The sequence below is a fragment of the Lichenostomus cassidix genome, chromosome 5, assembly GCF_008360975.1.
Source record: "Lichenostomus cassidix isolate B80296 chromosome 5, HeHo_3.0, whole genome shotgun sequence".
Lineage (NCBI taxonomy): Eukaryota > Metazoa > Chordata > Aves > Passeriformes > Meliphagidae > Lichenostomus > Lichenostomus cassidix.
Window position 1 is genome coordinate 21,234,993 of NC_139486.1, and position 12,468 is coordinate 21,247,460.

The 12,468-nt window shown below is 41.9% G+C and overlaps 1 protein-coding gene across 14 annotated transcripts in view; it reads right to left on the minus strand.

The window, feature by feature from the left end:
• The window catches only part of NRXN3 (neurexin 3), a 982,570-nt gene that overhangs the window by 892,731 nt on the left and 77,371 nt on the right, over positions 1-12,468 (minus strand). For all 14 annotated transcript variants that reach the window (XR_014852509.1, XR_014852510.1, XM_085061643.1 and 11 more), the window contains exon 3: positions 4,241-4,258. Coding sequence is in view for 12 of the 14 variants with exons in the window: in XM_085061643.1 (XP_084917769.1) it covers positions 4,241-4,258 (18 nt within the window). In the remaining 2 variants the exon portion in view is untranslated. The remainder of the gene's footprint in view (positions 1-4,240; positions 4,259-12,468) is intronic.

Consider the following 12,468-nt stretch of genomic DNA (forward strand, 5'->3'; position numbering starts at 1 on the left):
CTGGGTATCAAGCTCCATGACCCATTCAGACAATAACAGGGCCAGCTGCAATGTATGTCTGAGATAGGACATCAGACCCTCTGGTCCAAGATATGCACAAAATCCTTTTTGGCAAAGCTGAAGAAGGAAATCACGCAAACCAAGGACTCTTCCAGAAATAAAATTACATCCACTATAGAAAAGAGCACTCTGATAAGTATTGGAGTCTGTTGCTTTCACCTCCTTTCTGTATATCCTAAAACCAACAATTCCTTAAGAAATAGGTTTTTCTCTCCTCTGAGAATCATACTCCAGCTCTATTGGCCGTTACCTTTTCTGTTAAGGAAGAGATCTGACAAGCTCCTTGTCTTTCAGGTGGTCGGCATAAAATAGGTATCTTTAGGTTTTCTAAAACCCAAAGTCCAAGAAAAATTCCTTAAGAATCCCCAGGTACCAAAAAAGAGGACATTCCAATAGGGCCAAAGGATGGGACTCAGAAGAAGAAGCCAAACTATTGTCTTGAGAGATGTGAAGAATACATAAAGAAGAAAAACCATTCTGTGGCCTAGTTCAGACCTTTTACCTTCTAGACAGGTCAGCTGTGCCAAGAGGGTGACCTGATTTCTGGGCTGCTGGAGTACATGGGGCCTTTTCTTTCTAACCAGGCAAAGCAGTAGCACAGGCTGGGGAGGTCAGTTCAGTTTGATTCAACCATGACATGCACAACAGCTAAGGGGCTGCTCTCAGGCCCCAGCAGCGAGCCCAGCCAGGGTGCAGTTTTGTTATTGTAGCCGCAGGCCCACTTCCAATCCAATTACACACAACAGCTGTGCTAGCTCCTCTTTCCCATCCCCTTCCCTTCCTCTGCTATGTAATTCCAGGATAGGTTTTGTCATTATCAGGGGCAGTGAGTCAGGGTGAATGGCATCTACTCTGAGTGATCAAAGGAATAAGAGCACGAGATAGAAACCAAAGAGGAAGCTGTTTTACCCCAATGTCTATGGAAGCAATAGTGATCAAACCATACTATCTCCTTTCACTCCCAGCAGAAACAGTATTCCATGTGGCATACTCCTATAAGCATTCACATAGGAAGGGCTACAAACATGGTGGTGTTTGAAAACATGAAAAAAACCAGAACTTAATCTCTTGGCCTCCTGCCCATCAACGTTTAAAGATCTGTCCCACAATAGGAATAAGCATGGTATGAATAGGAAAAGCACTATGTAAAGTTTGACAGTCCCCCACCATGTATCAATAACAGCCTCCACAATATCAAGGACCCATATTTAATTCTTTCTCCTGCATATATTCTTCCACTAAAAAAAAAAAAACGTGAGGCAGGAGCATATATCTTTCTCTTTGATACACTGGTCTTTTTCCAAATGTTTATCTTTCAGAATCTACACCACTAGTAAAGAATAGAAGGTGCAAAGAAAGAAGCAGATACTGTGCAGAGGTGACAGAGGCATCCATTCTGGTCTGTGCTGCATGCCACTTCCCATCCAGGCACTTAACCTCTGACTAAGGCTCTTAACCTCCATAATGTTCAGCCTAAGCTCTCAAACCGTGTTGTGAAGGTGAGGTGAGGCTGTAGCTATAACCTCAAAGGGAAAACTGAAGTACTGAAAGAAGCTATTTCTCCTCTACATGACACAGCAAGTCAGTGACCCAGCTGACTGCAGACAGCAACAGTCCCAACTCCAGGGCACTGTTCAAAATGTGGTGTTGTTATTTTATAACTAGTGCATCACATTTGCAGGAAAGGTGGGCTAACAGCTGACAAACTTCTTTCATTCATGAAATAAGCCAGGTGGGATCAAGTTGGCTCTTGAAAGGAGTGTTGCAATGATCCCCTGTTGCTGGAGTGCCCTTCTTCACAAGCAGAGGCCTCACAGCCAGGGAAGACTTATGCTACATGTTTCTGTTTACTTTAGAAAAAACCAACCTCTTTGCACCTTGGAGTAACTGCAGCCACCAGAACCCTGTGGTGCCCACTGCTGCCAGTCCCAGCCTATTCACAGCTACCTCCTCTTAGTGGGGAATTAGTTTGCACCAGTCTATTCAACAATAATGAATACTTGGCTAATCAATGGGCTCTGTACAGCCCTTCTGCTACCTCTGGGTAGCTACCACTAGCACATAAAATCCTTAATTTGTCTTTCAAACAGTAGATGGTTAAAGCAACCATTTTTATAGGTGTTGCAGTCTCTGGGCCTGAGGCTCTGTCCTCACAATCTAGATAGCTGAATGGCCAAATAGGTAGGAAGTGTCTGCACAGCTTGGCAGAGGGGAAGTGTAGACCCAAACCCCACTGAAGGTCCATGTCACGGCCCAGTCCCACAGCAGTGCCAGTGCCCTCCCCAAGGGTGAGATGGAGCAGAGGGATGAGACCACCTAGGAGTAAACAGTGACAGAGCCCTGTAATGAGGTGTGAAAAATTATCAGACTGAAAACATACATTGATTGAGAGAATACATGAAAAAGGATTCACATGTGACTAGAAATCCACATGTGACTAAAAATCCATGTGAGAAAGCACATGGAGGTCCTGAGAACAAGAATATGTGTATGAGTAATGGAGAGAATAAAAAATGCACATCCAAGTATATAAATTATGAGAATAACAGGGCAGTAGGGCAGAAGAGCACAGTCAGGGAGCAGAAGGATGGACAGCTCCATGGTGCCCACACTAACAGCAGTGTTGTCCTGTACTGGATGTGCCACCTCTGCTTGCGGTCCTACTAGTGATGCTATCATCTCCTGCACACTGCGAGATGTCCCTGATGTTGTTCAAGGCAATGCTTATTCATGGCATAATATGTGTCCTACTGGTAGAGCATAGCAAGGCCATGCTTTCCCAATTCAATCATTCTCCTCTGCCACAGACATTAACATCTTCAGGATGTTGTGAAGAGACTTGTGATTCAGAGCTTTTGGTGCATGTCCTGTCAGATCCTGCCAAGATGAGAGGAAACAGGAGTTCCTGGACGCCTCAGACTGGGGCAGAGATGGTACAGTTTCAGCCTTGTAGGTAACTGAAAAGATTGCATGTCAAAGGTAACAGAGCTTTTCTTTCCAAAGCATGCCATGCAACATTTGCCATTTGGCCACTTCTATCCCCACTGCTGTCAGCTGAGATGCATACAGAATGCAAAAGTTCTCAGCAGAACAAAAAGGGGGCTGACAAGAGAAGCCAAAAGTCTAAATATACCTGGAAATTACCCAACTGACTGGCCCTCACTGTGTCTCTCTGAAGTGATGCACAAAATCTGATTATCCAAGTGTAGAAAAGAAGCAAATTGAACAGATAACACATCCCAGATCCAGATAACTCATTCCAGGTTAGGCTTAGCAAAAGTTATGCAGAAAACTGAGAAAGAAAAGAGCTTTGGCTTGCCCACAATCCCACTCCAGCCAGGGCAATGTAGGGTGCTTTCTTGTGCTCTCATTTCCATTTCACATAATGATAAAGCAGGCAGAACTACCTGAGTTTGAGGTAAAAATTAGTTTCTAAAGTTTCATTGGCAATGGGTTGTGGATTAGATTTAAGTGGTCTAGTTCATCTAACACTTATTGCTGAAGCTGGGGGACTCTGATCCTCTCAACGTGACAGCAATCTGAGGTGGGAGGTTTGGAGTTCTCTGTGGTAACATAGATTGTTGTGGGAGTACTCCACATATAAACAAGCACATAAAACAAACATTTGTTTTTCCTTTAAATGAATCATTTTTGTGTGCCCTGGTGGGAATAAAATTTTGATACCTAAAGATCACACATTCAGATTCAGCCAGAAAGATACTCACTGGTTTATAAAAATGTAAAATAAAACAACAACAAAAACTCCCTTTGTTAGTGGAACTGAAATTCAACATGTTATCAGTGGGAGTAGCAAATGGAGTAGACTGCAGTAGGAGAAAGAAAATGACTGAACTAGATTTTTTATGCCAGACTACACACAGATGTATCAGAAATAAATTGTATATAATGCACTGTTCAATGCCAGGTTCAATTAGCAATACAAGCAACCATTCTTAACATAATTTTCATTCAGAAAGCATCCCTTTAACTGACCAACACAGTGTAGTCTCTGAAGAGGGAAGTTTGTGACCTTTGCTACTACGAAGCCCTTCTTACAGCAAAGACTGTGTAACCCATACCTCATGATGTCCAGCAGGGAGTAGGATGAGATCTGCCCCGGTAACTTTCCACCACCACTCCTTAAAGAACAGCCTTTCAGCCCAGCAAAAGTAACACTTACCTGGAATATGATTGACATCTGTCGAGGTGTGTTCATGGCAAGCAGAAGGGAGAAAAGGAAGAGAAAGAAAGAGAAGAGAAAAAAAGCCATTAGAGATGCACACAGCAACTCAGCATCCTTGCATGGAAATCAATTTCATGCAAAACCAGAAGTAATTAGGTTTGTTTGAAGGCCACCCATCTGCATCCAAGCACGCTGCCATGCAAGGGAGAAGGCACTGGCTCCCTCTCCACTGTGCATGTAAAAGTGAATCCACCATCATATCTGTCCGGAGAGAGTTCCTGGAATCAGATAGAACCAAGCCACGTCAGTTCCTGTAAGAATATTGGTTAAAATATTCTCCTTTTTTTACACACACAAATGCAAAAGAGAGAAACAAAAACAACCTGCCTGCAGAAGGCTTCTATTGCACATAAATTCAAGCAAGTTTCCAGAAAAATAGAAAAGAACCTGCTCCCCTTTTATAAGGGGCCATGTGAATTTATGACCAGATATAAGACATACAACATAGTCCCAAAGTCTAGAAGAGAGTCCATTCTTTTTCATTCTTCCTGCACATCATTTCCCAAACAGCATCCTTCATTGCAGACAGTAGTATAGTAAAGGTATGAGAGAAGGAGTGTGCCAGAGCTCTGCACATCCCACATGTTGTCTTTCACAAGATGCTAAATTTAGAACAAACATCATTTGGTACTTTTTCTCTCTGGGGCTTAAGACCACTTTCCAGAATCAATCACATAAATCTCAAAATAAGTCCTTTAAAAAGGGAGGAGCAAGACTATGTAATTCATAACACTGATAACAGAAAAGGCATATATTTGAATGTACTGACTGTTTTGGGCAGAGGTCACCAATCCCAGAGAAAGTACTTTAAAAAAAAGTTTCTCATAACTTTTTTAACATCCCAAGTTTAGTCTTGCTCTGAATAGCTACACTTGTCATAACACCAAGAGGTAGAATCCTCTGAAATCTCACAGGATTAAATTAATATTTTCCTTACAAGGCAGTCCCCAAGAAAAAAACAAAACAAAACAAACTTGCTTGAGGAAACAGGGAGGCCAGGTCCATAGAGAGCATTCTCCCCTGGAGACATGTAGCCTGTCCAGGAGTAGGGCTACTGGAGGTATCACCTTTCCAGTAAGGCTTCAAAAATACAATAATGTATTAATATATTAATGATTTGGACTACAGACCCCAGCTACTTCTGCCACAAATCTAGAAGCATGACATGCTGAGTGCATTGGCTTCACACTAAGGTCTAAAACTGTATTCTCCTTTTCCCAATGCCCCCTCCAATTTCCATCAGTATTCCACCTTCCTGTCCAAACCCACTGTGTTCCTGTGAAAATGGTGCCACTTGTCCTGAGACACTTGCAGTTCAGTGGTGAGTGATTCCTGTGCATGCTGCATTTTGTTTATCACTTTCTGTTGCTTTCTGCTTATCACTTTGTGATGGCTCCAAAACCATTTGAGGAAAAGTCTCTGTGGAATATCATACATATATCAAGCTGTCCTTTCCTAAAGAGGTAACAACCCAAATAAAGCAATGCACAAAGAGGGAAGGGACTTTTATTATCAATTATTTTAAATTCCATAGCTTTTACTAAACATATATGGCAGATCTGATGAGGATTATTTGATGCCTTTCCTCTTCTAACACATAATTGTATTGGTTTGCAATCCTGGAAGGACATGAAGCACTGAAAGCTCACCTGAAAGTAATTACTTTTAGGTAGGAAAAGAAAAGGAGTGTCAGGCAGCAATGCATGCACTGAGGATGGAAAGCAAAAGGAGGTTATAGCAAGGGCAGAAGGAGCAGATCCTTGAACTGCACTCCAGAATGTGAACATGTTGACAAAGAATTTACAAGGAGCAGTCTTGAGTTGACATGCCGCTTGGGAAAAATCAGTGGCAGTTAGAGCTGATCACATATCTCAGAAGAGGTAAAAGTGATTACCATAAGGTACTGCAAATGTTTCTGATAATCCAGCTCAAAAATCTGTTCTCAGCAAGTAAAAAGTTCTAGACCCATGTTGTCCTCTCAGCCTCCCTGCACACCTACCAATGGAGCAGGCACAGCTGCAGCCCAGGTTACCAATGGGGGCCTGGAACAGCAGGCAGCCTCACCCGTGTGTCTCTGCTTCAGGAGGAAATCTGTGGGATGGCTGGGGAATAAAAAGCATCAGCAGAGAGAAAGGGCAAAGGAAAGAGCTAGCCAAAGGTTAGCAAGGGATAAACACATCAAGCAAGTAAGAGAAGAGGCAGTGGGCTGTAACTGACACATTGCTTGAAATAATACTTATTTAACTGTGCGAGAATTAAACAGGTCATGAAGCTGTTAAAAAGGGAAACAGTGAAGTGCTAAGAGCTAACATAAGCATCTCTAAAATGGAGTTTCTCAATGGCAAGTAACAGCAAGGGGATTTCTTTTTACCTGTCTTTTTTTTCTTTTGTTCCAATGGCCCTAAGAGCAGGCATCCGCCATCCTGACTGACTTAACTCTTAGCTTTTTGTTTGCTGCATCTTTTTTTGGAAAGTTTCCACGCAACACGATTTCTGTACATACTAGTTGTACCACAAAAGTCACTGTTTGCAACTGTGACACTTTCATAGTATTTAACTACATAGCAGTCTGGGTCATTAGTGTTACTTCTCACACTAAATGCAGAAAGAGTTTCTTGTATTGCAGACACCCCACCATGTGGTATCTGCTAGCAAATGCTGATTTCCAAATGGTGAAACTACTTATTTTTTGTTTTAAAACTACAAAAGAAAGCAGTGCTTTCTTTGCAAAGATAAAAAGATTAAAAGATGGCATATAATGAGTCAGTCCTCACAAAAGACCCTACAACAAATACCACTGTGGCATACAAGTGAAACTGCCATGCAAGTCACAGAATCACAAAGCACAGAATATGCTGGATGAGAAGGAACCCACAGGGATCATCGAGTCCAACTCCTGGCCCTGCACTGCACCATCCCCAAGAATCACACCATGTGCTGAGGGCATTGTCCAAATGCTCCTTGAGGTCTGTCAGGCTGATGCTGTGACCATTTCCCTGGGGAGCCTGTTCCAGTGCCCAGCCACCACCTGGGTGAAAAATACGTTTTCAAATATTGAATATAAGCCCCCATGGGAAACACTATCACACTTCTGCAGTGTGGAATGCCACTCCACTTTGGTGCACAATTAAAACTGTGGTTGAATACACTGACAAAAGGAACCCACCATAGCTTATCGCTGGTGGCTCCAAAATTAGGAGCAACCTAATGCCTCAAGAAAGGTAAAGGACAGAGATGGCATCAAGATAGTGTGACCAGCTTTGGGGAGCTGAGTTGACTCTACTTCAGACCATGTCATCTGAGTTGTTCTCTCAAACTATCTTCACGTTTTTCTGGTTTGTTTACAAAAGGCCTGTTTAAAACATGTCCCCACTCTCTTTCTCTTCCATTAGCACTATCTCCCTCCACTTACACAGACCTCCTCCCTGCAATAGGGCTGAGGAGGTACAGCATTCCAATTAAACAGGGAGCATGCAGAACCCATGGCTAACAAAAAAAGAAAAAAAAAAAAAAACAACAAAAAACACCATAGGACTTGCTGCCATGTAGATAGAGGTTTTTCCACTTCCTTCAGCTCAAAGCAGTTCAAACACAGAAAGGTCTGCCTCTTAGCATAAGATGAGGCTGAGTTTGCTTTATCCTATACACAAGAGTCCATTTATTGCTCCTTTGTAAAGGGCTGATCTGCAAGCCAGTGCTGTTTGCTTTTGTTCTTTGATGATAATAGCTGTGTTGAAAGAGGGATCAGCAGGGCCGCTGCCTTTGTCTGGTGCAGCCCCAGCCATCTGGGTGGGATGGAAAGGAGGATGAAGGGGAGCAGGAGTAACAAAGCAAACGTTCTTATAGCTCAGATCATTTCCATGCCTGTACAGGAAACATCTGAGATATTTTTCACTCTAACATTTTTAATACGAAGTTTAGCAAAAAAGGGAAGGTGCCATGAGAGCACATGTCTCTCTCCAGCTGCAAGATGAGGACAGCACAAACTTGGCACACACATCAGCCCTACCAGTACTCATCACCTTGACTAGAAGAGACCTACTTTCATTTCCATCTCTGCAGTCCATTGAATCTTGTACCTTGCTTTGATGTGCTGTGGACACCTGTCTTCTGCCAGCTAAATTGTGAGCCACTGACTGAATTCACACATCACAAACAAGCTGGCAGGCAGAAGCACCCTAGGCTAAGTGGAAATAAGCACCTAGAAGTGAACGGCACTAAAGTTCTGCAGCATCCCCCTCTAGCATTCTCATTATTCTCTCTCTGAACACCAGTGTGGGAGCAGGCAAAAACTGGGGGAAAGGAGGAGGGCAAAAGCCATAAAACTTAGAGGCTTTTTTTGCCATGAGAGACCCACTCTTAAATAAGAGGAAATACAGCTTTTAGATACAAAAATTACCATATTCTGAAGCTTATTCAGATATTGACACCTAAAAAAGCTTTTCTAAAGTAGATTTGACTCTCATCACTCTGCAAATACAGAAAATGGACATGGGTAGAATTTCACTGGCAGAAGCATGACCGGTTGGGAACTCAATCATTTAATTTGCCTTACTGATATTCACAAAAGAATTGAAAATTACTTTGAGAGTGTTATGATTTTCATCCTTCATATTTACTTAACATCTTTTGTCTTACAGTGGTAGTAAGATCCATCCCTGGTATCCTTTCACTGATTCCAATAGGATTAATTTGCTAAATACTTAATTTGCTAAATGTTTAGGACACTGAAGCAAATCCAAGACCACTTCAGCCTATGATGTCTGTCATTGAGCAACACACTGGGATCACGAAGAACTTCACAGTACTAGCAGGTGTAGGCCTTATTGTCTTGCTCCAGAAGAATAGGACCCTGTAATTTGTGTTAATGGAGTGTTGAACACTTCTGATTTTATTCAGTAGAGATAAGTGGTGACACATACACAAACAAGTTCATTACAATCAATTACATTTCTCTGTGTTCTTTGTCCTATGGGATCTCTTAGGCTGCCAGCCTCTTGGGAATAGTATTCACTTGATACATTGCATAGAATTGCATGCATTTGTGGTACTGTGCCTTTGCACAGCTAATACTTGGGATCCCAAAGCACTTATTAGCTGTGAATATAAGAATCATTCATCCAGTACTGAAAAGCAGCCAGCTCTGAAGTGAAAGAGACAGATGTTTAACAGCTTATAGGAACGCCATACAGCAGTTTAGCATGTCAGAGTTAGAACAACAAGAACTACTTAAAGAGGCAGAATGAAACTTGGCTGATTCCACTAAAAGTGCTGTGTGATTTTAAAGCACTCATGATTTAATGAAGTGAAGGGATTTGATTTCAAAACTTATCTGATTTCAAATCTTACCCAAATTACAGTGATTTGAGGCTTCCAATGCTTTTCTCCATACTGTGCACATTAATGTTCTGGGCAGCCTGCCCTCTCCACAGGGTCAAACGTGAGGTAGGCTGACCTGTGCCTGAGTGTGTCACCCTCTAAAGCACAGGAAATTTGAGTGGAGGCTTTACCCACTACAGAAAATGGGCCCTTTGCCTTAAGGGGCCAAGCTTTCTCCTCTCTGCAACCAGGATACTCAGGCAGAGTGTGTGCTCGAGCTAGCTGGGGACACATTTGCAAACCACTGTTGTTTCCCTACAGTTGCATGACCACATAGAAAAGGGCGTTCATATCAACATTAGGTGAATTAAGTGTGCTTGCTGCTTTCAGAAACCAATGTACAGAGTTACTTTGCTCCAGTAAGGGGAAAAAAATCTTAGAGAAATTAATGCCTAATAACCCCTCTAATTAACTCTGTATCATTACTATTCTTAGATGAAGTCGCTTACTGATTTCAAAGCTTTCAGTGAAAGTACCATCCTCTCCCACACATCCCAACAAATGCGTTCATGTACATTCCTCAGGGCCCTGGCTACATTGCTGGGGGAAAAGTCAATAGCTCTGTAGCCCATTACTAGCAGAAATCCAACTGGAATTTAATTACTTAGTGCCCTCTGAACAATCTGTTGATCTTTACTTAAGCTGCCTAGATACAGTGACCGAACACTCCAGGATGAAACTTCTTTATGTTTGATCCTAGGTATCTGGGCTCTGGACAAAATAGAGGATATGCTCCCTGCTATTTTGCACAACACTCTCATTGCATCCACATTCAGCCAGTTATGTTCCCAGTCTTCCAGGGAACACAAAGATAACGGTCTAACATCTGAAGGGCAGATGCAAGCAGAAAAAAAAAAAAAAACCAAAAAAACCAGTGTCCTTCATATTAATCATAGGCAGAATGAGAAGAAACTTATGATGCTGAAAGAGAAGTTTTGGCTTAATGTCAGAAAAATTTGGTAGGAACAGGGTAGTGAGGCTCTGGACTACCTTGGCTACTGAGAGTTTGTCAAAAGCACTGAAGACTACTAAGGAAAGACTAGACAAGTATTTCTCATTAATTTTTCAGATTCACCTGATCTTGTCTTGGAAAAACTAGTTGCCTCTTGTGGCCTTTTTCAACCCCATTTTCGTTATTTTAATTCAAAACACTCTACCCAGACAATCCTGTCAGTAGCATCTGCCAGGCATCATAAGCCAGCAGCTTCAGTAATGGAGCAGGGCAGACACCAAAGCCAAGCCTCTGACAGCAGCCATGCACAGGTACTCAGGGAAGAGTCAAAGGAACTAAGAAAAATCACAGTCCCATTATCAAAAACTTCCAGCAATGAGACTGATGGAGGTTGCATCATGATCAAAATGCTGATCGTGTTACATGTTGGAAATCACAAAGATTTTCCACCGAAGTGGCCACTCACAGGGAAAAAAAAAGGGACTATATTACTTTCTAGTCTTTAGCTACAATATTTGGGACAACAATTTATAAGGCATTCATACATTAGGAACAGTGGCATGGTCACATAGAAAGATGTTTTTCAATTTTCTTAGGTAAAGAGAGGAAGATGATTTCTCTTTCCCTCTCAGCTTGGGTGAAACAAGAACCTATGGCCTTCTAAAAGCATAGAAGCATACTTCTACCTGCTTTTTCACACTTCTATGTCATTACCTAGGTATCTCTGTATCTGCTTCCATGCACACACTTATGGCTGGAAACTCATATCCTCATTCAGATTTCCATTCATGGTGACCAAGTCTCACACACTTTCAAAAGCCTTTCAAAAACTATTTGCAAGAGAGTTACATTCTCATGGGCAATTGCTTCCTCATGTTTTAATTACAATTGAAACTATCTTCCCATTATGAGCCAATTTTTCTCTTGACTCTAACAAGAACTATATCAACTAATGTGACATTTCAGTGGCTGCATCATATCATAGCAAGAGTTATTCTTGTAAGCTGGAGGTGACTCACACAAGAGATCTTAGGGATACAGGAGTCAGTTTCTCTCCAATGATCTTCTTGTTTTAATTGATTTCAGCATCAGGAAAGGATGGCAACTGGATGACTGTCCCTAAATGAAATACTCTCCCTGTCAGGAATGTCCTCCCTAGATTCACCAACATAGCTACTTCTCTGATCTCTTGGATTCAGCAAAGGCAATACTGCTAGAAGTTTATCAGGACATAAAAACAACCAAGAGCTTGATGATGCTGATGCACAACAGTGGACTTTCCCAAGGTGATCACCATGAAAATTAACCCATTTTTGAGCAGTCTTGTAATTTACACTAAAAAGTGAACTAGCCATATGACCCAAGAAGCTAAAAACAGTTTCATTGCTGGCACTCTGCAATCTGCTCAAAGCACTGAAACCAGGCCCATGGTGTTTCACCCTTGTCCACATCATCTGCAAGGCTGATATAGAGATTGGAAACCCAGGCATTACCCACCATATGCCACAGAGAGTACCTCTCCTCCTGTTGAGGAAGAACCTGCACACATGCTAAGCATTTTCAGCTTTGTCCTGTTCTCAGAATGTCACCATGACAGCTACAAAAGGCATTTACTACTGCCAAATCCATTGCAAATTGTGCTGCCACTATTCCTTTCTTATCATCTAGAAAATGATGGATGGAAATGAACTTTGGATGGAAATGAACTTTGGGCATATTCCCTATGACATACACGTCAGTGAGAATATTCAATAAATAGTAACACAAAGAACAGAAAAAGGAGTTAACACAAGGAGATTTGGAGGGGGGAGGAAGTGATAAGTAAGCAGAGAAA